This window comes from Echeneis naucrates, chromosome 24, assembly GCF_900963305.1.
Source record: "Echeneis naucrates chromosome 24, fEcheNa1.1, whole genome shotgun sequence".
Taxonomy (NCBI): Eukaryota; Metazoa; Chordata; class Actinopteri; order Carangiformes; family Echeneidae; genus Echeneis; species Echeneis naucrates.
The window spans coordinates 10,066,509-10,092,739 of NC_042534.1; the positions used below are offsets into that span (position 1 = coordinate 10,066,509).

Consider the following 26,231-nt stretch of genomic DNA (forward strand, 5'->3'; position numbering starts at 1 on the left):
AACCTTTTTACTTTGCTGTATAGGTCTCTGATAAAGAAAGACATCAGACACAGGCAGAGAGATAGATTCAATCGAGGGGAGTTTGGTAAACATTCGCAACACACGCGCACACGCAGCACCCAAAGGGAGTACCAGTCAAACAGCATGTGTTAGTGCAGTCAACAACATTAGCTGGCTGCCTGCCTATATGGCTGATCCTACTGGCAGTGGTCCTCACAGGTGAAAGCTGGCAGTTATTAGAGACAATTTAGAGGACAGCTCATATTATGTGCTCAAAGGGGACTTGTAACCGTACTACCGGCTAAGGACTACAGGCTTTCACGGTTCTCTTGCTGCCTTTGGATTAGACATTTGAGCTGTCAAATGTCAGAGATTTCAGGAACGAAACAGATTTACTGTTCAACTGCTATTTGATACATTTTCTAAATTTCAAAATGTTTGTCTCTTTTGCCAATTCAAGCTGCAATTGGCATATAGCAAGAAAGAGTCAAGGATTAAAGAAGCAATTTGAAAGTGTTATTATTGTTATACAGCCAAGATCAACTGGCTGCTTGAAATACTTCCAAATACTTCCAAGTAAGCAGCCATTTATGGTAATATTGGCTATGTAATAAAAGCAACACTGAAAGATTACCTCCTTTCAAGTATCACACTATGGAACTTGAAATTCAGGAATTATTTGATTTTCTGAACAAGATAGTCTCTTATAATTCAGCTAATATATAATGAAATGCAAATAAAATTACTTAATTTTATGATATTAACATATTACTTTCATACTAACTTCTGTTTTAGAAAAATATTAAAGAAAAAAAGTTTGCAACCAAAAATGTAAAAGATGCAAATGATGTAACTTACATTTTTCATAAGCAGGCAGAGCTTGTCAATGTCACTTAGCTGCTGTAAATCTTTAAGTGTCAGACTCAGTTCACATGATGTCTCATACACAAGTGTTTCCATGGTGACCAAATCATCACACAGCAGCTCCAGCCCTGGGATCTCTCGCTCCTTCCCCAGGCGCACCAGTGAGAGGGCACAGTCCACCTGACAGACAGAGAGTAAAGCCAATAAGAGAGAGAACAAGAGAACAGCCAAATCCTGAGCCAGCAGTGCACTTGGCCTCCTGAGGTAAAGCGAATAACGTGACAAATTCAACTTCTAACAGCATGCAATCGAATTATTTAAGTTTCAGAGATAGTGCTATTTATTAAGTTACCTCTATTCTTCATGTTGAATTTTGGAGTGCACTGTACGGGTACTCTACATGAATTCTCTTGTGCCTCTCCACCTCACCAAGTCAAAGAGACTTGGGCAGCAGGAGAACAAAGATACTTTTAATGGCAGCGTGCTACATCATTGAAAAAAATATCCCAACAGGTAACACTTGTCAGTCATTACTAACATCCAATCATTAGTCTTTGGAAAATAAAAAGAGGGAGGACCTGGGCTTCCCGCTTCTCTGATCAATAAAATTCATCCAGAAGAGCAACCAAATCAATATCCGACCACCTCTACGCTGGCAGCACGCCCAGCTAATCGATGCCCAGCCACCTGTGGATGCCAGCCAATCAATAGCAGATGCCACTAGCACTGTAGCAATGATTGCTTTCTCTCCAGCTTTTAGAGAAGGAGCCCATTGACACGGTGGTCAGCACCGCATATTGCTTGTACACAAGCATAAGCCCACAGAGACACATTTATACACAAGGTTCTTAAACTTTGTCATCTTTAGCTTATCTTAACTCATTTCACACTATATAAACAGCTGAATGCCTTGATGTGTGAGCTGTACACATACACATGGGCAAGGAATAACCCAAAGCATCACGAGTCAGAGCCTGAGCAATAAGATGCAACAAGAGAGGAGTCTATTGCTCTGTGAGCAAATATCCTCCATATCTCCTCCCTCTCTTTCCTTGCTCTCCAGAGATAGACTCCCCAGCTGAATGCAGACAATTCAGATGTTAAAATCTCTGTTTTTAATTACGACCTCTTCTCTCTGGCCTCCCCCCATAATTCTCTGCTATGTAACAACTTGCGCCCTCCATCTCTCCCTCACCACTATAGTAGAAGACTACCATTTCATTTCCCATCTAAATTTGATCATTCTTTCTTTTCCTGTCCACCCAAGGTCATTCCTTTATTTCATACACAAGTTTAACATTACTCACAAACTATGCTTTTTTTTTCTTCTTCTTCTTCTTTCTTAACTTCTATTAACCAAACCGTGCAACAGTTATCGTGGTTGGCCTCTGTTCGAACTCCCAGTCTGGCCCTTCGCCTTCACTGTACGCCTATTACCCCTCCCTGCCAAAGCTTCCCTCTGATTTTGTACCATTTTCTTGCCAACAGTGTTTAACACAACACTTGCTTTTAATATCCCTTTTGTTGTATCCTTTCACCCCTAACCCCAATAACTGGCTATTTTCTTTCCCAGAGAAAGCTCTTTCCATAAGTTTGTTTTCTGGTTTTACCTCACCATCTGTTAGTCCTGTCATCTACCATCCCCTTTTTTGCGGTTTGTAATATACCCTAAGTTTATTAGGGATGATGCACTGGCACATCTTTTATCTTTGTTTTCATTCTGTTGGTTGTTGTTCTCTTTTCTGCTTTCTCCAACCCGCCCCTCTCTTTCTCTGTCTGATTCATCTTGTCAATCTTCCCATTCAGTGCCTTGCTTCCCACCACTCAGTGACTGGTTTAGAACACTAATGCCTCCTCTTGTGTGGCTCCTTTTAATCAAACCCCATTTTCCTCCATTAAAACGCTCTTCCAAGCATAAACATGGCCAGATGAGGGATGGGAGGGGGGTGCAAACGAGAGAGAATAAATGAGACGAAAAAGTAGGGAGGGCAGGAAGGAGGGGTGCAAAAAAAAAAAAGAAAAAAAAAAGAAGAAGAAGCCAAGAAGCAAATGGCAACAGGGCTATACCAATCTCTCTCTTTCACACACAAACACAGAGAGTGAGAAAAAGAAGTGTGTGTAAAAGCAAGAAATATAAGAGTTAGGGGCTGTCCCAAGAGGCTCCTGGAGTAACGCGTCAGAGAGCAAAAGGAGATGAGCTCTAATTAAAAAGGAACAAGGGAGAGAATGAAAGAGAGAGCTGGTGTGATTCCTAAAGATTAACAAAGACTTCCTTTATACGCAAACACACTCAGTCGCTCAGTGTCTCACTCTTCCTCTTTAGTGGATGATGAAAGGCACGATTCCCCAGTTGTCTTCAAAGATGAGCAATGGACCCCCAAAACTCTTCTCCTCCATCCTCCTTACACCCAGTGAAAGGGATGAAATGGAGAAATGAAGGGCAAAGATATGACTGCACCCCAGTTAATGCTTTCACAAAGACAAAAGAGAGCACTGTGACAACCTTGATCCATCACTGAGAAAGAGGTACAGAGGGGACAGAGCTATACTGTGGATAGTGTGGGCGGACAGAGTAGGCAGCTCCAACGGTTACATCCCATTACTCCAATAAACAAGTCCTATCAAGTCATATTTTTCAGTTACAGCAACAGAACGCAAATGACAGAAGCTTTGGTTACCCTTCATTAGAAGTCCATATGGCAAATATGATAATGACTGTCACAGATAGGATCAAAGTGACCTTGACTGATGGAGGTTGGCAGCATCCCTTCTGCAGTCTGATTCCCAACCTGTCACTTTTTTCTGGTCCAATCAAAGAGGAGAGCACGAAGAAAAGAAGTGTGCAGCAATTACCTTCCCAATTGCCAAATGTCCATTGCGTCCTCTTTGCTTCCTCTTTGCAGTTGTTTTTGCAAGTTTCAATTAAACACACAGATCTGGAAGCAGAACTTCAGCAGGGTATAAAATGTTCCACTTTAATAAGGGAGTTTATCCCATGGTTAGAGGAGACTTATCATTACCAAGGGACAACTTACGGCCAGGCTACAGTGAGGGCAAAAAAAAATATATAAAATTTAAAAAAAAAAAAAAAAAAAAAAAAAAAAAAAAAAAATATATATATATATATATATATATATATATATATATATATATACAAAATTCTACACTTCTATGAAGCTGTTGTTAAGAGACGCTTCACTTTACCACAACCAGCTGCCTGAACAGAGCTTTCCTCTGTTTCAAGCCACAATTAGAGGATTCAAATATCTAAGAGTTGTTGTATGAGGGAGTTCAACCAACCCAAAAACCTCTTGAGAGTGTTCACACCTGTCTAGAGCAGGAATCAATATCCTGGGCTCTGCTCTGGTACCAGTCCGTGAGCAGCTCAATGGAGGGCGTGTCCGTACGAAACCTGAGCAGCTCGGGAACCTCCTCGTAAAGGAAACTGTCATCATCAAAAAGGTTCTGGTCCAGCACCGTTCTGAGGGAGACATAGGGGAAGAAGTTTTTGATTACGTGCTATTTGGAGAGGTCATGACTTTAAAAAACAAAAAACAAGCAACTCCTCATCTATCATACAGCCAAATGTGTAATTTGATCCTCTGTTTCATCTTTGGCTTATGCTGCAGTTGCCATGTGCATTCACTGCAGTGCACACTTTGTCCTACTGATGTTCACACTGAGAAGAATGCCAGCTGAAAAATTTACCGAACAGATGCAATAATTACTCAAGTTGGAGTAGAATTTGTTAAAAACTACAGAGCCCAGCTGGGAAATTATTTCTCTTAAAGAAAAATAATACATTCATGACCCTTTTTAAATGCTTTCTATTTTCAGTAGAAATAAATGGGCTTGGGGGCTGAAGGTCACAAAAAGGGTTGGAAAGACTAACACATTGTTTTTCATGGGATTTTCATGGAATTTGCTGAGAATAACAACCAGCCAGTATCACCAGCCTTATCTCTCCAATGGGAGCAGACAGAGTTTGGGCAATAAGGGAGAGGAGAAAAAGAAAAATATGAAAAATTAGGATAGAGCACTGAGGCAGAGGATACACAAAAGGGAAGTGTGGGTAACAGAACATGCCATAAACACAGTCTTGAACATTGCTGGCATCACAGCAACTCCACACAGTATCAAAATTACACCACAACCGCCAACTGATATTATGACTCGACACCAAAGAGTAATGAAAAAAGAGCTTGCTAAATAAAATTGTAAATGAAACTGGCCTCCTTACAGAAGCAAGCAAATGGCATTAATTGGCAGCGCAGCAAGATCTGGTATTAGTTTGTTATGATTCTGTTTAACATTTGGATAATAGGATGTCATGTTTTGTTTCACATAATGATGCCAACACAAGCATCTGTCCTGTATGGAGCATGAATTTTAACAATCCTACACGGCAAGAGGCCTAATTATCCTGAGTACAGGGAGAGTTTATCAGGCTGTATCTCAGCAATTTCCAAACCAGGTTTCTTATAATTTTTTGTGTGCCATCCAATAATGCAGTGTATTCATGTCAAGGGTGGTGTTTACCTGCACTCCTCTGCCTCACACCAGTCCATCTCTCTGTGTCTCTGCTCGTCCCACGGAATCAACACCAACTCACCTCTGTCATCTAAGCTGGAAAATAAAAGAGGTAGAGAATAGTAATGAAGAGGCAATGGTGAAGAAAAATGCAAGGAAATATCAAAGGAGAGAGATATGACAATGGAAGAAGTGTATGTTTTTGGGGAAATGCACACACAAGTGCAAATGCAACAAAAATCCCACACACATCAGTGCAAAGGAGTCAAAAAATAACTAATACAACTCCTTCCCACCCACCTGTAATGGCACATGATAAATCCACAAAGACATTTACTGTCTCAGACTGAACATGGTCGTAAAGCACCGGGAAATTCTGGTAAAAGGTAGAAACATATGGGAAATGGAAACAGCAGAGCAAAGTAAGGAAAGAAAAGACTAGAGGGGGGAACAAATACAAAAGCATAACAATAAACCAGTCAACTTTCGAGAAGAGAGTCAATCCTCTGTTGTAAATAGCAAAGACTCCTTTTCTAAATGCCAGGTTGGTACTAAGCTTTACTTCTTGCTGGTCTCCTTGAGTGTGACAGGTTTGAGGAAGATAAATAGGGAACACACGAGGAAAGAAACCAAAGTGAAGAATGACTCAGTAACCTCACGTCAGTGCTGACAAGACTTAGACACACACACACAAAGTATATGAGTGTGGTACTTGCACTGAGACACTAGAGTGAACAGAAGCTGTTTTATCTCTTATTCTAGGATTAATGCATTTATTCTTGTTATCTATTTGTCTGTAGACAGAAGAATATGTACTGCAGTTGTAAAACTCAAGGAGATAGAGAAGGCTACAAATCATCTATAGCTCTGGTGCAGTTAAAGGCCGAGTGCACACACGCTGCAGCAGTTTTTAACACGGCCATAAATTCTATCCAATCACAAAATACATAAGAAGTGTCCAAGCAGCTGATGTGATTTATGTCAGGACACAAAAGCAGGAAGATTTTTACCAACACGGCAGCAGAAGTTCATCCATTAAGATTGGAAATTTTAACACTGAGATGACAGAGATCGAGAAGGCTAGCTACTTTTTCTAGAAGTGAAGTTCTTTCGGTCTCTTTTTTTCCATCATTCCCTAACTCCTTGGTCGTCTTTCCTCATTAAAGACAGCCAGGTTAGAGGGTGGAGAGTAAATATTAGTGTGAGTGCTCGAATATCGATGGGAGGAATGAATTATTCCACACCCGCTCTCCTAATCTACTTCACGTCAGCCTGAGCGAGCCAGGGAAGCAGGGCAGGAAGAAAATGGAGATGCAAAACAAACTTGGATCTGGCATTTGAGCCTGTTTTTATTTCCACTCGGCTGACCCTTGTAGGCTACAGGCAAAATTTTCAACAAAACACAACTATTACGCATTCTGCCACGCATCTAGAGGTCCCCTCGTTGAACTGATCAATATTACAAGAGAATATTTTCCCCCTTCCAGCAAAACAAGACTTTAGTATATAGCTCCAAACAGATGGCTTGAGCTGGCTCCGTCTGCTGCAGTGCAGGAGCAAGTGTTGGTGGAGCAGCAGTTGGCACTCACAGGCTGGGGAAAATAGGAAACTGCCCCACAGCGGCAGAGCCATGATGGATGCTTACTGCAGAGCCACAGCCGCCTGACCCCCCTACAAACAGAAATGGCTAATAAACGGCAGTGCTGTGTGCGTGTCTGAGAATATGGAGAGCGTGTGTGGAAACCATAAAAACAATTATTTCTAACTCATGTATCCAGAGGACCTTAGCATTGTTTGAATTTGTCTATTTGTAAATGTAGATTCTCATATTTTAATACATTAAATTGTTGCATCACAACGTAGTATCCATATGTTTATGTAGCTATTTAATATAATGTCGGATGAAGGCAAGAAAAAGCGAGAGGAAATGGGGAGTCTTTCACATGTATTAGTGAAACATGGTGTGCGAGGAATGATTTCCTCCCCCCAAAACACTCCTCCATCATCCGCTTCAAACAATCCCTCTCACCAACTCACTCTCCTTCAAATTTTTTTCATTTGCAAAGCAGAAATATAATGTGATGCAAAAGCTACAATGAAAACTACAGGTGCATTAGCTGCAGCTAATATTTTATTATAATTTACATTTCATAAGCTAAACTAAACTAAACTCGTAATTAGGTGTCTTTGATTTGATTTTGTTGCTGTGCTTGCTCGTGTAGGATGGGGGAGAAATAAAAGTGGTGCTGTGTGAAGGTGACAACAGAGAAGAAAAATTGAGAAAGACCTTTGCGCATGCACTCAGAGAGAGATGCAATTCTTTTGCTTCAATGATTTTAATTTACAATGGAGTATAAAGTGGGGTTCCAGAGAGGTGAAAGTTTTGAGTTTCAGACATTGGGGGGGTATTTTTGCTCTTTCTCTGTTTGTAATGTTGTACTTGTGCAAAGAGAATTAAATAAGGAATGTAAGGTTTCATATTTGTTTTTCATGTGTATGTAAACAGATAGTTTTCTTATCAGTGCTTAAATTTTCAAGTATTTTTTGCATGTAATGAATAAGTATAAAATACAGCTTGGTTTGCATTTTCCTTTTCTCCTAACTTTCTTCACCTCGGCACTTAAACATTTGTTCTAAAACACATTTTAAATCTTTTTTTTTTTTTAAACTCTTGTTTGCAGGTAAAACTGTAAGTATTTATAACTATATGATCTTTTTTTGTGTGTTTGGAAGAGTCTCACCAGGCTTCAGGCAGCAGGATGGTGTACTCATGTGGAGAGGTGGTTTCTGGAAAATTGTAAAGGATAGCTAGCCGATGCTGGAGGAGATCTGCACCATGGTATGTGAAGAGAATGTCCAGGGCCTGCACATTACTCTCCTATAGAAAGAAAAATATACAATTCAACAGCCAAAAACTGAATTTACTGAATTTATAAATAAAAAAAGAGTATGTAATGACCTTGATGAAATAAAAAAAAAAGTAGTAGACTAACTAAATTACATTTTTCGATACAATGTCATAGCTTCCCACGCAAATTCGCAAAAACAAGAAAATATAATGTGTAACATATAGAAAAATACGCTCAGTTCTATTCTGTCTATTCATCTTTCCACTTCGTTTATAATCAATTAGGTGAAGAATGTGAAGAACATAAAATAAAAATCTTCCAATATCAAGAGAGTACAGTTCATTAACACCTAAAACCACAGCTTTCAAATTACCATACAGTTGAATCAGCACCTCTTTGAATAAAAACTGTACATTATTATACCACATATGTTTTAGCTATAAACTGTCAACATGTACATCACTGCTACATAGAGTTACAGGAAGCTCAAACACAGTGAGACAGTTTGGAGGGATATTCAGAAGTCAGACTGCAATCTTACCCTGGCATAGTTTCTTGCTGACAAAACAATATTTTGACTGCGGAACTTCTTGAAGAACTCCGCATCGTATTTCTGCTCCGCTGCATGCGGGCCACCGAGTATCTCCTGGAGAGTATAAGCAAGAGAAAGAAGGGAGGGAGGGTGGATAAGAAGGATAGCTCAAAGATGGAATACAACTGTAGTTCATAAAAAGATATTTGTGAGGCAGAGGGTTATCTTTCCATCAAAAATTGGTGCCGAGCAAATGGAGTCCAACACAGAGGGAGAGAATGAGTACAAGGTGTGACTGCAAATGAGTATTTGAAGGCAAAAATCGACATATATGCCATTTAACTTTTCTAGCATATAGAAATAGCTTACCCTTTTGTGAAGGTGTGTGAGAGAGAGAGAGAGAGAGAGAGTGAGAGACAGAGAGTCTGCATAGGCATATGTCAGGAGGGAACATTTGTTGTCCTGGCCTTTGGCTTAGAAGGATTTATGTCTGTGTGCATGTGAAAAATCTCTGTAGCATCCTCTACACTCAAGTGTGTGTCTTTGTGCAGATGTGTGTGTGTGTGTGTGTGTGTGTGTGTGTGTCTGATGGATAGCATTTGAATGGGCCGTATGCCGACAAAGCACCCCAAGTCGGGATGATAAAAACCCTAATATCATATTCATAGACAGGCAGAGAAAATGGATCGGGGCAAAAGGAATCTGACAAGTGCTGCAGTTACCATGACAATGTCCGAATAAAGAGAGAGAGACGTCATTCTGACTGAGCTGAATATCTAGCAGGGTAAAATCTCATCTCTCCTCTCCAGTATTGGAGAAAGTATGGTGGCATTCATCCGTGATTTATTGAGGGTGAGAAGGCTAAGCATGTCAACACTGTTCATTGTAATTCTAAAATCCAGAGTGCTAAGTAGTTGCCAAACTTAAAGTTCAAGTTCAGTTTAAGCAGGTATCTGTCTACCCTGCGCTGGCACACATACAGTAAGCATAAGCATAAGGGTATGAGAGTACAAGCATTTTTTTAGGTCAATAAGAGGCAAATTTATCTCACAGCTGGCAAATTACCGAACCATTCTTCATTTTACATAATTACGTAAAATTCTTCTCATGGTATAGCAACATTTTAGGAAATATACAAGAAAGTATCAAAAAAGAGAGGTGAGAAAAGTCTGCTCTGGTTGATTAGGTATGAGAGCAGGAAGAATTAAAAGCTGCCAACAGCTAAAGAAATAGCAACAAAAACTGCTGATCAAAAACTTTCAATGAGATCATAGAATAATGCGAGTGAACACATGATATAATCATTTAGTCAGAGTAATTTTGAGCACGGGTGTAATTTTAAAAGTAGTTGATAATACTTCAGACAGACTCTCCTTCCTATGAGGTTTAAATCTCATTTTCATAATGAGACATTAGTCAGGAAAGCATCCAAACAGACTCCACTGAGCCCACTGGCTAGATGCTGAACTGAGCAGCATGTTTGAACATAAACTGTGTTTTGGTTTTTTTTTTGTTTTTTTCAGATTTTCTTTTCAACACAGAAAGACTGCAAAAACACAAAATAAGTTCTCTATAATTAATGTGTAATGGGCACCACGTGCAGCTCACACCTTTGACAATAGATGGTTGATCCAACCAAGTACCTAGTATGTCTGATGAAAATTTATAGACAAAAAAGTCAACTGAGAAGGGAAATAATCTAATTGTAGCCTTTATTGAATTTAATAATGGCAATAATGATCGCAGATTGTTGTTACCTCATATGTGGCCAGCCGGTCCAGGTAGGAGAGCAGTTTCAGGCGGTTGCGACAAAGCTCCTTCTGCTCCAAAGTCAATCTAAACAAACATGTCAGCACACAAATGCACACACACACACACCAACAGCATGTCTGCATAAATACTTCAACACCACTTACAAAAACACTTGCTCTTTTCACAGTCAAACAAACGTCAGGCTTTGACATTATATTTTTACATTAAATGTAAATTTTCCTTATACAGTACCACTAACAAAAATCACAATGCCTTCTACATCTAATAATTTTCAAGACCTTATGACCATAATAAACTTTCAATTGTTATGAATGGGATGCTAGCTGTCAATGAAGTGACTGACTGCCCGGGAATCCATTTTCAATATCTTTTAATTACCACCATAAATAAATAGGACAACCACAAACACCTTGGTGCTGGGCAATGCTCAATCAAGGTAGGCCCTAGGCAAAGGAAGAAAGAGGCAGAAAACTACCGCCACTAGTCACGTGCATCGGTTCACACATCCTTACAGTAAAATAAAATATTTGGGGCATACACAAGCTCCAAGCCAAAAAAGAAAAACTGGCCAAGATCAACCACAGTGAGACCACTGGGGAACTGACCCTTCCACTGCAGTCTTAATCCCTAATCCCTCATTACAGAGTGCGCTATCAGGCTTTATCAGGGTTCCTCTACGCAGGCCAACAGAGATTAACACTGTCTGAACACACTCTATGGCACATCAAAGAATGGCGGCTTAGCACTCACACTGGTGGTAATTAGTGCTTCGCTCTGTCTCTTCAGAGCTACATAAGCAAAGTGAAGGTGCAGGAAAGAGGAGGGGAGGAAGGGGAGAGATGGAGCAGAGCTCCAATAGGGGTCTTGCATGAGGATTCAATCATAAACTCCCAAGATAAACAAACTGGACGCAGGAGAAAAAAGCTTGGTGGCCAGACCTCTCTCTCTACAAGTATTGATAAACTTCATAATTTTCATTGAGACTGTTACTTCGATGTAAAGTGAAACATGTAAATATTTAATTTTTGCATTTGACTCGTGATCATTACCTTCAAAATAAATGCATGTTTCATACGGAACCAAACTAGTTGGATAACTAACATCAGCCCCTATTTAAAGTCTTTAACTTTTTCCCCAGGCGCAGTTTGTAGAGAGTGTGGCATTGTGGAAATGGTCACAAATAGGTGGCTGAATGTTCAATTCAGGTGCACACCTCCTGCTTCTAAATTGCTAATCCTGCAGCTAAATTCCACTGAGGTACAGCCTAAACAGCGTGCGCAATACACTGTTGCACATACAAATGGGCTACTCGGTTGCACACAAAAAGGCCAGCAGAGCACCTGCACCTTTGTGAAGGTTTATATAGGGTCCCTGAATTGCCCTTACAACAAACAGTGACTCAAGGGGAAAACATGGTGAACAAAGGGCTGGAATGAACAAAAACCCTGCGACACATCTGAATGGTGATTGCGGTTTGTAAGGTATAGGATGTAATGTGGACAATTTAAACTATGTCTTAGACCGATACACATCATTGCACATGCTGTCTAATGTAAAGAGCCTGATTGCTTCAAGGTATGGGTATGCGTGTGTGTGTGTGCACCTGAAATTTGAAAGCTATCAGAACTGCAGGTTATTACAATCAGATGGAATCGCTTCTCCATCTCTGTACATCTTGAATATAAACTGTACAGGACAGAGAGTGAAATGCATAAACAGACCAACACACCTATGCAGTCACACAAATACACACACAGTGTGTGATAAAAGCGATTATCACACTGTGAGAGGGATAAAATTGGACAATAGACAAAAACACTTTGGCTCATACCTTCACATGTCTGTGGATGCCACAATAAAGGCATACATAGTTTGGCTGTAGAGAGACACACATACACCAAAGGACTAACACTAGAGCAAAATGAGAATTCTGATTGAGGTCTGAATTAGATCAGATATGAGCATAAACATCTTGCAGCACACTGCACAATCTCTCTTTTTTCCTCTAAAACACACACATGCACACAACCCATGCAGTATTGTCCATCTTGTTGTTGTTGTTGAGAGCCAGAGCAGCATTTATAATGGCTCTTGGCGGGTTTCTGATTTATACTTTATTGTGCACACCCAGACTGTGGAGAAAGAGGCTAAAAGATAAAACTATCTGCATGCAGTCCAAAGGACAGTTTTAAAACATTGGAGACAAATAACTCTGCACTGGTGCATGACAGTTAAAAATAAAGAAGCAAAAAGAAAGAAAAAAAATGAAACAAAAAGAAAAAGCAATAACTAAGTGCTGAGGAAGTCTATATTTTGTGACAAATTTCAGGATAACTGAGGGCAGTGTAGTACAATGCAGTGCCTCCACGAGTGCAGTTGGTAGTAACAAGAGAGGCTGGAGAAGTAAATTAGAATCTACCATTTTAAAAAAGAAATGAACAACTCAAGTTTGACTCCAATTATCGAAAATTTGATTCCCTCCTTGACAAGAGCTGCACAAAAGTTTAAGGTATTTGTTTCCTCTCCTCTAGCAGTGAGATAAGAATAATCACACACAATTTATATTGCTATTTTGACTGATAGAAAAAAAAGGCATGGTTGACTCTGCCTTTCACACACTGACTCACACACACATATACAGACAACACCAAAATTTATAGAGGAACAAAAGATGCACTCACTGTGTGACAGTCAGTAGTTAAATACAGTCGTTATCTCCACACAGGAGCATCAGATGCACAAAAAAGAAACACACACACACAAACATGGTCGGAGCTGCTGTGATCGATACCAAGCCATTTCTGTAATGGTGGTGTAGTTAAAAAGAAATTAAGAGAATTATTATCTGTCTCAGGCCTTGGCCCCAGGCCTCAAGACAACATGGTTATATCCATTAGTGAGGGGCTCCAGTGCACCCAGCACACACCCGCACAGACACGTATATATATATATATATATATACACAAACACAACTTCTGGACACAAGAGTGAGAATGCTTGACACACATCCTGACTGAAAAGGAGGTAACTAACTGAGGTTTGTTTAAGGTCTTTTTTTCCCCTTTAATGTGAATATATGAATTATCGATTTTTTCACCCCCTCTTACATCTTTTCCTTATCTTCTATGTACGACAACTGTGCAATGGAGCTAAACAGTTTTATTACACAATCAGCTGAACAGAAAGAAAATGAAAGGGGGAAAGGGGAGAAATGCAGGAAACTGCAGAACCAACATTACATAGGATTTATAATACACTGTCTCTGTTCTTTCTCATTTAGATGCAGACCGTAAGGCTCACTTGTTAAGTATCTGACACTAGAAGAACAATGGAGAGAGCGCAACCCAGCTACTGAAGCTTGAAATACCTGTACGCATAGTGTTTGATTGTGTAAACACCTAATAGATCAGCATTTTAAATGTGCATCATTCATTTTTGGAAATTTCTTTATATTTGTCCATTTTAGTGTGTGTGTGTGTGTGAGAACTTAAGCTTGAGAGTTTTTCAAGATGCATGGGTATGTGTGTTTGCATCATTGTGTGTGTGTATGAGAGGTGATTAGTGATCACTAAAGGGTTTTTCATTAGTCTTTCCCTGGGCACTCGACAACAAAGGCATAAATTACCTCCAGCAGATTACCCACTAATCTCCACCAACGCTTTTTCTCCCTCTCTCCCTCCCTCATCCTCATTAATGTCCTTGCCTTTATGATCCCCTCTCTGGTGTGCGACCTAATCAAAAAATCTGTGCTAAATTTGGCAGCTTTCTCTCCCATTTCATCCTGGTTTCTTTGCCTACAACTTAAATACCTCACAACAGTCTCCTTTTGTCTTTCTTTCTTAAAGTGCCGTCATTCTGCCCAGTTGACACTGGCAATACTATAAACTTTATTTAATCTTTCTATACAGTAGACAAAAATTTTCCGACTAGCCAACTCTCACAGGTCAGTGTCAGGTACAGCTCTTTTGCAGGAATATTCCGCCCACCCAACAACTGTTACTGAGACTTGAAGCTTAAAGCTGCTGTTGGTGTACAGTGTGGAAAGCTTTCCTCTTTTCTCCTCAAATCAATGCCAAATATTATAAATCAACCCAAGCTGTTTAGTGTAAAAAATAATTATACTGCAAAAGGTTTTTATTTGAAATAAAAGCCTTGGTAACTTGCATCTTTAAGCCAGAAACTTGCCAAGAGACCCTGGTTCCTCCAGCTGAAGGATGCTTTCCATTACTGCAACTCAATCCTTGTGATTTTGCAAAAACAAATCCTCTCCTCTTTGTACATTTTGATCACTGGCAACCAGACACTTCCTGTCTTCATCTGTTGCCTGACCTACCAAGATGATTAACCAACCATCTGACTGACTGCGTACCTGCTAAAATCGACCTTGGCTAGCAGCTCTCGTCTCTTGCTGTTTTCCCTCTCCTTCTTCATCTCCAGCTCCTCATCGTCTGACAGCATATCTTCGTAAGGCAGGTCGTCGAGGTCAACATCACCTGGCATGATAAATCTGTGACAGACAATAAATTTACACAGTTAAAAAGCAAATATGGATGAAAAAATTAGGCTGGCAGAATGAGACTCATTAGGAAGCAGGCAAAAATCTATTCTCATTTATAGGGTTAGGGTTATAATATTTATGTGCAAGAACTGCATGGGTGTGTATTCCAGCATGCCACGTTGGGGATGCTCACCTGCCCCCATCTTCTCTGTTTCCTATGGCTATGAGGGCTTCGAGGTCGGTTCCTTTCAGGCCATACTGCAGCAGCTCCTTGGCTGCATCCACATTCTCTGGGACACGTTCCACACACTCGTGCAGCACCCATGACCGCTTGCGGATCTTGCTCTGAGTGGGATGTAGGGAATGGAAGGAGTAGGATTGGGTTCAGAAGAAATGATGGGATAAAATGAGATACAGAATTAGGAGGGGAGGGTGTGAAAATTCGCTACAAATTGGTAAAAATGATGCGTGAAATAGAGTAAGGGGGTTGTGCTGCACTTAAGCGTGCGCTTCTCCCACTCACCCAAACACATTTACTGCATATTCCTTACCAGACATCTAATATACTCCGATAAACACCACAACTCTGATATAATCTTCATCTCTCTTTCTCTCTCTCTGTCTGTCTGTCTGTCTTCTCAACCACCCCTTATTCTAATTTCCTCTTTCTTCACACCTATCTTTCTTATTTCTTCCATATCTTACCAGATAATCTTGTATTGAGGCGATGCTGACCGTACTCTTCCTCCACTGTCTCTGGTAGACCAGGTCAGAGTCCAGATTATAGGCTTTAGCAAGAGACAAGGCCTCACCATATTCCTCATTGTCAATCTGTGAAACAAAACAGAAGTGAATAAAATAAATACACTGCATGGCCATGATGAATATATATTTGTGGCTTTGTCACACTGTGGTACAGACAGCACTAAAACAAACATAAATGATTAGAAAAAACAAACATATTTCTGAAATGAAAGGAGCAATCAGTTTTATTGTCAGTCTGTCCAGGAATTAAAACTATTATTGAATGCCATCGTTAATTTTCAGATATAAAATTTAAGTTGGACACCAAAAAAAAAAAAAAAAAAAAAAAAAATCATATCTGCACAACAATTAATTCATTTCATATTCTGCAAGATATTTTTTGCATTTTTGAAATCCAATTATCATTCCAAGGCTATTTTACTGAATCAATTATCGCAGTCTGTTCTTCACTACAATTGCATGAAAAAAAACAAAACAAAACAAAACAAAACAATAAATTTATTCAAACCCCATGAGGGAATTTAAAGCAAATCTCCAAGCAAGAAAATGAGAGGAAAGTTCAAGGCACAATTTGCCATCACACTAAACGGACAAAGAAACACAGGTTCTGAATAAACCTGTGTAGAAGCTGTGGCACTGTGGAAATCCTTAGTACACACACTGAATACTCAAAGGCTGAATGGGAATAGCCCAAACGTACAGACTTCAATCTGTGTAGCAACGTGACAATTAGAAATTGCTCTGTGACAGAGGGATAAGGAGAATGGCTGAGGGAAAAGAAAACATTCAGGGATATTCAAAAAAAGAAAAAGAATCAAATGGACCAAAACAGACAACATAGATGAGGAATGAGGAGCTAAACATGTGCACATCTCATATAATGCATCCATACGACTTGACAAAGAAATGACAAAGTTTAAAATCCTACATCCACATCCATCATTATTACAATTATTAATATTAGATTAGCTTGGCAGCACATATACACACAATGATTCTAAAGGAGATTTTGTGTCATACACAATTATTTCATGAGGCAACATCTTGACATCTCAGTTTATGCAGGTCCATTCATCGTCTATGAAAGTATATGTGAGCAAACACGCTGACTGAAACACACACTGAGCATCCATCTATTTCTGCGTGTAGGAGTACAAAGCAACACATTAGTGAGACTGTGGTTCCTTGAGGGCAATAAGAACCCCACACAGTGAAACCTTGTAGGAGGACATCAAAAACTGCTTCCATCTCTCTCTGGATCCAGCTAATAAAACTGTTAGCAGTCCTGCCAGTGTGCTACTCATATATAGCTGGGGTTAGGCCATTGAACACATTATCAAACTCCTAAATGCATAAAGAGGCTGACTTGAGGACATAACCTGGAATCACTTGTTCTGGTCTATTCACAGTCAATTGGACTACAACCTTGAGTGCAAAATATCTTTGAGGAGAGCTCTTGTTTCTATGTGCAAGTGAGTGAGTGTAGATCTGTGTAGTGTAGAAACTTTAAATCCACCGGACCTAAAACAAGAAACATGTATGGACTGACACACACAATGCACACAAATATACATTTTCATGCATGTAGACCACACTAAGACAGAAACTGTGTCTCTCCTTCACTCACCCATTTTGTATGTGTGGAGAAAAAAAAATTCAACAGGGGAGAAGCAGCAGCTGGTGAAGGGCTGCGGGTACCAAGTGTTACAAAGAGATAATAATGATATATTACTTTGTAACTCTCCACTGTTCAGATTGATGGTGATGACTAATGGCATCTAATGATGATGACAATGATGAAGAAGGCAGCAGATGATGGGTCATAAAAATGAGTGATGAACCGTGCTCAAACTTGGGACTGTCGAGAGCCAATACCACTCTTGCTGTGCTTTATGATAGAGCATGTTGTTGTCTTCGCTGCAATTTGTAGTGAGCAGCAACAACAGCCATATTTCTAATGCAGCAATTAGCATTTCAGAAAACCCCCCGGGACTGAGAAATAGCCTTGAAGCTCACTGAACATCTTGCTTGGTTTTCATTTCTCCTCAACAGGAGGAAAACAATAGCACTTCTCTGAACTGGCCCAGGATTTATTTAGTCAAAAGCCAATTTTCACAGATCAGCCATGGTATACTTCAGTGAATGACCAAACAGACTCATATGGCATCCTTCAACTGTTGCTAAGTGGTGAAAACAAATGAACATGGTAAATGTGATATCCAAATTACAACTGTGCTTAGCGCATGATTACTGGCACTGCAGTGGGACACATATGACGCGAGTAAGATGAGATTGAATGTGTTGTAGGCTGCACAGAAGGCCCTGCACAATTGGGACTAACATATCTTTCAAATGTCAGGTAATATCACATTCTTTGTCAGAAATTAATTTACTATACTGTAGAAGAGGAGATCTGCGTATCAGCAGTGGAATTGTTGTTAATATTGCTGAGCTAAAACGCAAACATGAAGGTATTCCAGCATGAACAGACGAACGCTTTTGCCAGCTAAGCACATAAGTATTTTGGTGTGTATGCTGTAATGAATAAGTAAACAGTAGCAAAATCAAAATATTTTTATTTTTCCCCAACCGTGGATGCAATTTTTGACTACTACTGAGTTTTAACACACTTTAACTACAACTAAAGTCAAAATATGACCTTCTACACAGTATAAAATGTTGTTATGAAGTGTGAATGCTTTGAGAGGACTTGGACACAGTCACTGCAAACCGTCTGTTCAAAACAATGCTATGCTGATTTATGATCTTTTCCATTTTGACTATTTCAATAAAGAGTGTGTTCATATGACATTTTTCTTCTGTGCTGGTACTAAGAGGACCATTTCCCAGAACTTCTTCAAAAAACTGTGCATGTTTTTTTTTTTTTTTTCTGTGACAAGTCAACATACCACCATGACCATTCAATCTGTCCAGTTTGCTTCTATTGGGTTTTTTTCTCTGGGTTCTGGTCCTCTTTGCTCCACATCTCATAAAGCACCATTTTCTTACTGCATTAGGGTTTGGGCAGATGAGTCTCATCACATCTGATTTGTTGCATGTAAAGGAGCTCCAGTAACTGTACATTTTCTGAAAGTTCAGAAATGTTTAACTAGAAGCGCAAAAAGTGGCAACACACAAAAATGAAAACAGAGCACTTTGAAAGACCTGAGTTGCAGTCCTTTTTCTCACAGGATGTACCCACAAGGACACAGGCCACTGTGTGATGGTGTTGACAGCGTTCAGCAACCACCATTCAGGAGTAACATCCTTCTTCTTTTCTTTTATCAAGTACAAGTATCAAGTAGCTATTAAATTAATAGTGACAATCTGGCTTCACATGAAGTCTTTTTAAATTCAAATGGAAATTTCACCTATATGGCACATTAGTGTCAAAATTCAAGACCATTGCCCTGACAAACAAAATAATGTCCTCATGTTTAACACTTTAAAGAGAGTTAAATTAATCATCAGCATATGCACCTTAACATTAATATTCTGGTCATTTACAAACTGTATTAGCCTCCTACCTTCCTCTGGTAGAGTTCCTCTGGTGTTGTTGACCTCAGGCTGACCAGGCGGTAGTTCTTGATCACAGTGCGGGGGCGCTTGCGTGGTGGGGCAAAGCGCTCCATCTCCGTCACATAATAAAGACCTTGCTTGATGTAGCCAAAGTAGCGAGCTTTGGCTGAGGACTCTTCATCTGAGTCAGAGTCTCCTCCATCGTCACCCTCCTCATCCTCACCGGCCACACTGCTCAGGTTGTTCTCCAGACGCCCACGCTTCTGGGCAAGCTTCACCTCACACTGTGACAAAAATAAAAAAATCCAGCATTACAAATGGAATGGGGGCACACAGACAGCAAAAATTAAGAAGAGCGTAGACGCAGAAAGAATAAAAAAAATAAAAGGTGCACAAGAGAACTGGTGTAAAATAGACAAATATACAACAACGTATATTTTAATGCAAACATCAAAGGCACAGTTATCTTTATACATATATACATCTGTCCCATTAGTTCAAAACATAAACAACCAAAGCCAGCAAAACAGAACATCCAACGACAGTGATTCAGTCAGGACAAATTTCCAGCATTGTAAATAGGAATGGACAATTATTTACAAACAGGAAATGAAGAATGAAAAATGCAGCATAAAAGTCTACTGTGCTTACGCTAGTGGACCCACTTAATTTCACACTCTCGTGGTAGATCAGCAGGCTATCTGAACACAAAACAACAGTGAGGTCAAGCTGCTCAGAAGAAAAACTTAATTCCATCTGCCAAAGTACTTTCTTCAACTATTATCAACGTGTTCTTTCGTCTCAAGATTGCCACAGTTGGGGAAAAATGCTTGCCCATTATCATCTCCAGGCTGTAGAACTTCCACACATTTTGCAGCAATGCCCATCTGGGTTTTGGTGAAAAATAAAATACTGGGCCTTTCAGCAGAGCAAAGCTCAAGCTTATGAAACATTTAGCACCATTAAAAACACTATGCACCTTAATCAATGAGGATCTAAGGTAGTTTCCGTAGTACAACATTCCACATATATCTACACATATCTACACATCTTCAAGATATTCAAGAATTTCAACGCACACTCAGCTGCAGACACAGCTAAAGGCTCCCTTCCATTCCACAAACCCCCCCCCACTCTATACTGAAGCAGGCTGATGAAACCTTTCCCCGCAAGTTGGCAGCTGGCTGGTAAAGAAATCTCTTTTTTGCTCACCCAATGCTTTCAGATAAAAAAAAAAAAAACAAAAAAAAAAACAAACTCATACGCAAAGGGAAGCAAAGACTGAATTAAAAGAGAAGGGTGACGTGATATTGGAGGATTAAAAAAGCAGGGGAAAATATTACATCACTGCATTTTCCTACATTATTTCTATTATCATATGTTCATTATTAGATGTTCTTACCCAACAACAATGAAGGCTAAGAATGGCTATCGAAATACAAACACGCAGGACTTGTGGCTATAATTGCTCTTTATCAGTAAAATCTAGAATCACATCAGTTCACAGCGTAAACATTTGTGTTGCATCCTGTCCAATTTAAATACGTCTTCAAATGACCTGTGTTATGTGAGTCAGACCAAGTATCTGACTTGGCCATACCTGTTCAGTTTGATCCTTTTTTCTCCCAAGATGCATGTTAAGAGGGGCATACACTTATATGCAGCCCTGAACTGTGTATGCATCTTGGATTAAAGGATGAAAAATGAGCTGTCCCCTCTGTAATACGCCTTTAAAATCCCTGATATTTATTATGTATGACTAGCAGTAGAAGATCTGTGTAGTCTCACTTGGATTTCAAGAAATCCAAACTCTGTACTTAGGCAAACATGAACAACACTGTCTTGACATTTACCTCCAGACTGAGGAAGCCGCCATCATGTGCTGCAGTAACTCGTGGTGAGGGGTCAAACCATTCACAGGACCGGCCTAAGAGGTTACGGAGCGTTCTGGCTGATGAGACGGTGACTGAGCCCGAGCAGCGAGCTAGAATCAACACGTTGTCACTCCACCAGTTCACATCCACCAGCGGGTAGTACTGCTCCTTATCTAGTACAGGTATGAAGAGACATGAGTGCAGTCAGAAAAACGTGATGGTACGGAGCAGGAAGCATGGGCAAAAATTAATTAACATTTTTTTTTATTGGTTTTATCCTCAAAGATAAATTAACATATTTGAACATATCACTTGTTGTGCACAAAATTGATACTCATACAGATGCTTACACAAGCTGCCACAGATGTCAGACTGTACACCAGCAAAAATATGCACAAACTCAGACAATAAGGTGTAGGCAATTCCAGAACGACAGAAACACACAGATTCACAAGCTCCAACAGTGACAAAGGAAAATATTGCTAGCATAGGCATACAGTTGCATGTCTAAGTTACTGTATAATTCAGTGAATAAGACATGTCAAAGATCACTAAATTGTATCCAATGCGTTGTGTTGTGTCAGCAACAAGGTCAGCCTTCTCTAACCCTTCAGGCCAAACTACCTTTTATTTTCTTCCTTCTCTCCAGCGATGTCTTCCACTCAGGGTTGATCTCCTCAAATCCTGGCTGAAGGGGGGGACCAAAGGACGGAGAAAAAGAGGGAGGGAGGGGAAGAAGAAGAAAGAGAAAGAGAGAGAGAGAGGGAGGGTGAATGGGGAGAGGAATTAATCTGCTAACCCTTTTTATACCAAGAGTACACACACGCGCGCACACACACAGAAGCTTTGCCAGCTCACACAAGCAATAAAGCAGAACATACACATGAATAACACACACACCACATAAATCGGCCAAACATTCTGCAAATTTAAGTTCTCCCTAAGCCACCCTCACTTAATATTTAAAATGAACACACACATCCAAACCTTCTTTTTCCACACTCACTCATACTTACCCATACCAGAGGGAGATTACATTAATACAGTCAGTCAAGCATCTAACGTGCAAAATATTAGCAGGACACATCTATCCAGCATAAGCGAAATCATGCAAGACACGTTAGCACAAGAAACTTAGAAGTGTACCTGTTGGTCTTGGCTCCATGTTGCCCTCTGCTTAAGTGAGGGGACGTCCCAGAGAGACAGCCGACCGGAGAGGTGGATGACAGCCAGGATGCTGCCATCTGGGCTCAGGCTCATGCGGAATACACCATCCTGGATAACAGAAGTGCAGACAGAGTCTTTTCATTTAGAAAATGCTCTCTCGTCCCTTTCAATTAACTTTTAAATAAGCAATAAGACAAACAAAAAGAAGAGGGCCACTTTTCTACCTTTTCATCTCCTTGCCTTGAAAAGAATCTGAAGCTGGGGATCCTGAAGAAACCTTTCTTCTGATTCTGAGAGATGACACAGTAGATGACAAAAATGTTTTTGTTAGATGCTGCTCGGATACTTGTGCATGAGTTAGTGTTAGTGTGGTCTCCTCACTGGATTGACGTCATCCTCGTAGCTCGTGACATGCTTGTAGTGCGGTGAGCCAGAGAGAGCCCTCCAGGCCGTGATGCCACAGCAAGAGGCCTTGCACGTACTGTCATCTCCCGACTCACAGCCTCCCACCAGCAGCAATCTGAAGAGCAAGCAAGTACACACATTCAGATTGCCACAACTTCAATGATTGGGCCACTACAGTGCAATTAGCGTGGCATAACAAGGACAAGGAATTAAAATGGTCAATGTGAAGTAATCCTTAATCCTTAAACTGAGGTATTGCAGGATATTCACACAGCATAAATGTCATGTAGGAAAGAGGCGAATTAAATAAAAATGGATTTATCAGAGATACAAGTCTGGTTAACAATCAATTGCCAGGTGCAGTGAAGACACAAGCAACACCACAATGACCACAGTGATCTGTAGTTCTGCCTTTGCAGTGAAACAGAACAGATGCGACAGCAGCCATTGGGGGTGTGAATGGAGCAGTGCTGTTCAGCTCAACACTGCCCCCTGGTGCAAGGGAATTAGACATTTAATAAGAGCCATAAACTAGGAGTGGGCTTTGTAAGATGATACAGGCTGGTTTTTTGTGTTAATATAGAAGCTCAAGTCTGATAGAGGCTACTATCCTGTATAGTGTGTTTTAAACCTTCATTAAAAGACTAGCTACAACAACAAATACAGTACTGATCCGCATCTGTATACTCTGCACACAGATCTCCTGAATTAACTGCTATCCTGATGATAAGAGGATCACAATGCCTAATTGAAAATCTGGGAGCATTTCTGAACATTTGTCATCCCATCTGTGCAACATACAATATAAAACATATGATATCTTAAATAATATATCAATCATTTTTTCTTTTGTCGGTTGAGTTGTTGAATTTTTTTTCCTCTCTCCAACTTCTCACCTCATCTTTTTCTTACCTCTTGCCTATTCTCTCTGTTGCTGACCCAGTTTTCAAATAGGGATCATTAAAGTTTCATCTCATCTATCAGTTGGCAAACATTTGACAGTAGCTGCCAAAATCCATTGAGCTGCCAAACCAAGCTTCAACAAGCCAAACTAAATCTGGTCTGTGCAGACGGGGGTAGTGTGGTGAAAACAGTAAGGTCATGGGGGTGTGAGCCACACATAATTAACCCAAACCCTTGACTGCTAAATGGTGAAGAGGGCCAAGGACAATCTGGACTGTTGTCGTCAATTCCTGCAGGTAATGCATTAAAGTGATTGCTTCATTTATTCCTGACTAAGCCTCTTGGCCTCATTCCATAACGTAGCATTTTATGCCTATACAGGAATGTCTCCATATAAGAACCTTTTTCAGGATTTATGTGGTGATGTTTTAATAGCATATACTGTATATTTCATCAGCATAACTTTGTCTGCAAAGCAACATTTTTCATAAAATAAAAATAAAGTTTCTTTTAAAGTGAACTGTAACGCAATAAATTCAAACTTAGTTTTAGCACCAGAACACAAGAGTCAATATAATACATATTTACAAGCATATTGACGACATTTTGTGTGTACTTGTATTGCCCCTAGATGTCAAATGATGAAAGCGTTTGAAATAACTCAGCAACTTTCAAATGCAGATATTTAAGCCGTACATGATGTCGCTTAGCATTATCAGCAATGAGTTTAAGGCTAAAAATTGATTTAAAGGATGTCAGGGATTTTTGTACATCTCTGAATACAAGCGTGTGAAAAACACTCTTGATGAAACACTTTTCTAATAGAAGTAGGCTTAGGTTGTAGGAACCGCAAGGAAAAATGTCTAAGGGCGTCGAATGATAAAGGCTGTAATTACACTGGCATTTATAGATTAAATTCACTTTTTTTTATTCATTATTTAACTATATTCTCCAAGAATCATAGGCTGATGCGATGTTAGGTTGTTGGTGACTCACCGATGGCCTGGGTGGTAAATGGCTGAGGTGATGCCATGGGAGTAGTGGGCAGAGAAACTGAAGCTGTGGTTCTCTTGAAAGTTCTGGTTGGTTCCCACACTGAGAGGGAGAGAGGAAGTTGCATGATAAGTCACCTATAATTGAACTCTGGCACACAGACAATCAAAACATGAGCACTCCTATTGAAAATGTTAATGGTGCGACAAAGCTGTTTTGGGAAGATGACAGAGCAATTTCCATTCCAGCTGCAATTAAAATGAGACATGGTAAAATATATAATCTAATTTAAGTGGGCAATCTAAATTAAATTGGTACTAGAGGAGATGTCATGAAATTTGTTGTGTAATTTGTGGATCGCTCACGAGGGAAATGTTTCTTTGCAATGTTAAAATGTATAGCGAGAAGGGGGAGATGGAGGTGGAACAGGGGGAAAGAAAAGAGAGCAAAGGAAATAGCTGGGTTCCCATCCTGTAGATCCAGACATTTAGGTGTTTATGCTACAGTAACGCAGTTGTGTGTGTGTGTCTGTGTGTGAGACTTACATGTACATGCCGAAGTGCTGGCACAGAGTGAGAAGCTGAGGGAAATGTATTACTGTCAAGACTCAGCTGTAATTCAGAAATTCTCAATCTAAAGTGTTTGAGCGACAATATTGGAATGCAGTCATATGAAAAGGAAGAGTGAGTATAAGCCCCATACTGAAAATGAACCTTAAAAAACAAGCCAGCACTTTCAGAGTAAATCTGGTGCAAATGTCTCCCACATTTTAATTACCTCAGCCCACAGGCAAACATTCACACACAAATCCTGATGGCTTCAAAGCCGGCAAACACCATTTATCTGCCTGTAATAGGAAAATAAATCAACATTTTCCTCTACTCCTGACAAAAATCACTACGCACACAGAATTCAAGGGAAGCAGTGTGCAGGGTGTCATCTGATCAAGATTCAACACACATGCACAATCTCATCCTGTGTCTTGGGAGTGTCAGAACACCTAGGCCTGGTGTGTCGACGACAAGCAATCATACAGACTGAAATGGGAAATCTCTGATAAAATGCCTTATGATATAAGGCTAAATTAAAAAGGGGAGGCGTGGGCATCCATGAGGAAAGCATAGGCATAGACACAAGTGCACACACACACAAACTCAAATGTCATTAATCAAATATTCAAAATGTGTGTTTGAGGACTGACAAGCGAGAGCATTGGTATACACTAGATACATTTAAATCAGAGGACAATGGAGAAGCTCTAGGTTTCAAAAAGATCTGCCCTTCTTCAAAATGAAACAGTTACAAACAGTTTTCAAACACTATGAGAAAAAAAAAGTGTGCCCACTTTTCTATTTCACTTTGTAGTTGAAACGTTTAAAATATACATAAACAAGGCAAAATAATTGAACAAAAAAATTTAAATGTGCTCTGTTACACTGAAATTCACGAGAAAATGTTTGTTTTTATTTTTCATTTTTTTCGTTTTTATCTGAGATGTAAAATAGTTCCAGTTTAAGTTGAATCACTAAAAGTGAAGCTTTAAAAAAATGCATAACTTT

At 39.8% G+C, this 26,231-nt stretch overlaps 1 protein-coding gene across 3 annotated transcripts in view; it reads right to left on the reverse strand.

Moving 5' to 3' along the window:
• Positions 1-26,231, reverse strand: part of nbas (NBAS subunit of NRZ tethering complex) — a 122,656-nt gene that overhangs the window by 86,444 nt on the left and 9,981 nt on the right. For all 3 annotated transcript variants that reach the window (XM_029496822.1, XM_029496823.1, XM_029496824.1), the window contains exons 9-24: positions 24,676-24,774; positions 22,753-22,891; positions 22,596-22,661; positions 22,351-22,479; positions 21,829-21,892; positions 21,184-21,377; positions 19,339-19,614; positions 15,752-15,877; positions 15,240-15,391; positions 14,918-15,055; positions 10,533-10,611; positions 8,785-8,889; positions 8,136-8,272; positions 5,404-5,490; positions 4,192-4,345; positions 859-1,044 (exon numbers count right to left, since the gene is read on the reverse strand). In XM_029496822.1, the coding sequence (XP_029352682.1) occupies positions 859-1,044; positions 4,192-4,345; positions 5,404-5,490; positions 8,136-8,272; positions 8,785-8,889; positions 10,533-10,611; positions 14,918-15,055; positions 15,240-15,391; positions 15,752-15,877; positions 19,339-19,614; positions 21,184-21,377; positions 21,829-21,892; positions 22,351-22,479; positions 22,596-22,661; positions 22,753-22,891; positions 24,676-24,774 (2,131 nt within the window). The remainder of the gene's footprint in view (positions 1-858; positions 1,045-4,191; positions 4,346-5,403; positions 5,491-8,135; positions 8,273-8,784; positions 8,890-10,532; positions 10,612-14,917; positions 15,056-15,239; positions 15,392-15,751; positions 15,878-19,338; positions 19,615-21,183; positions 21,378-21,828; positions 21,893-22,350; positions 22,480-22,595; positions 22,662-22,752; positions 22,892-24,675; positions 24,775-26,231) is intronic.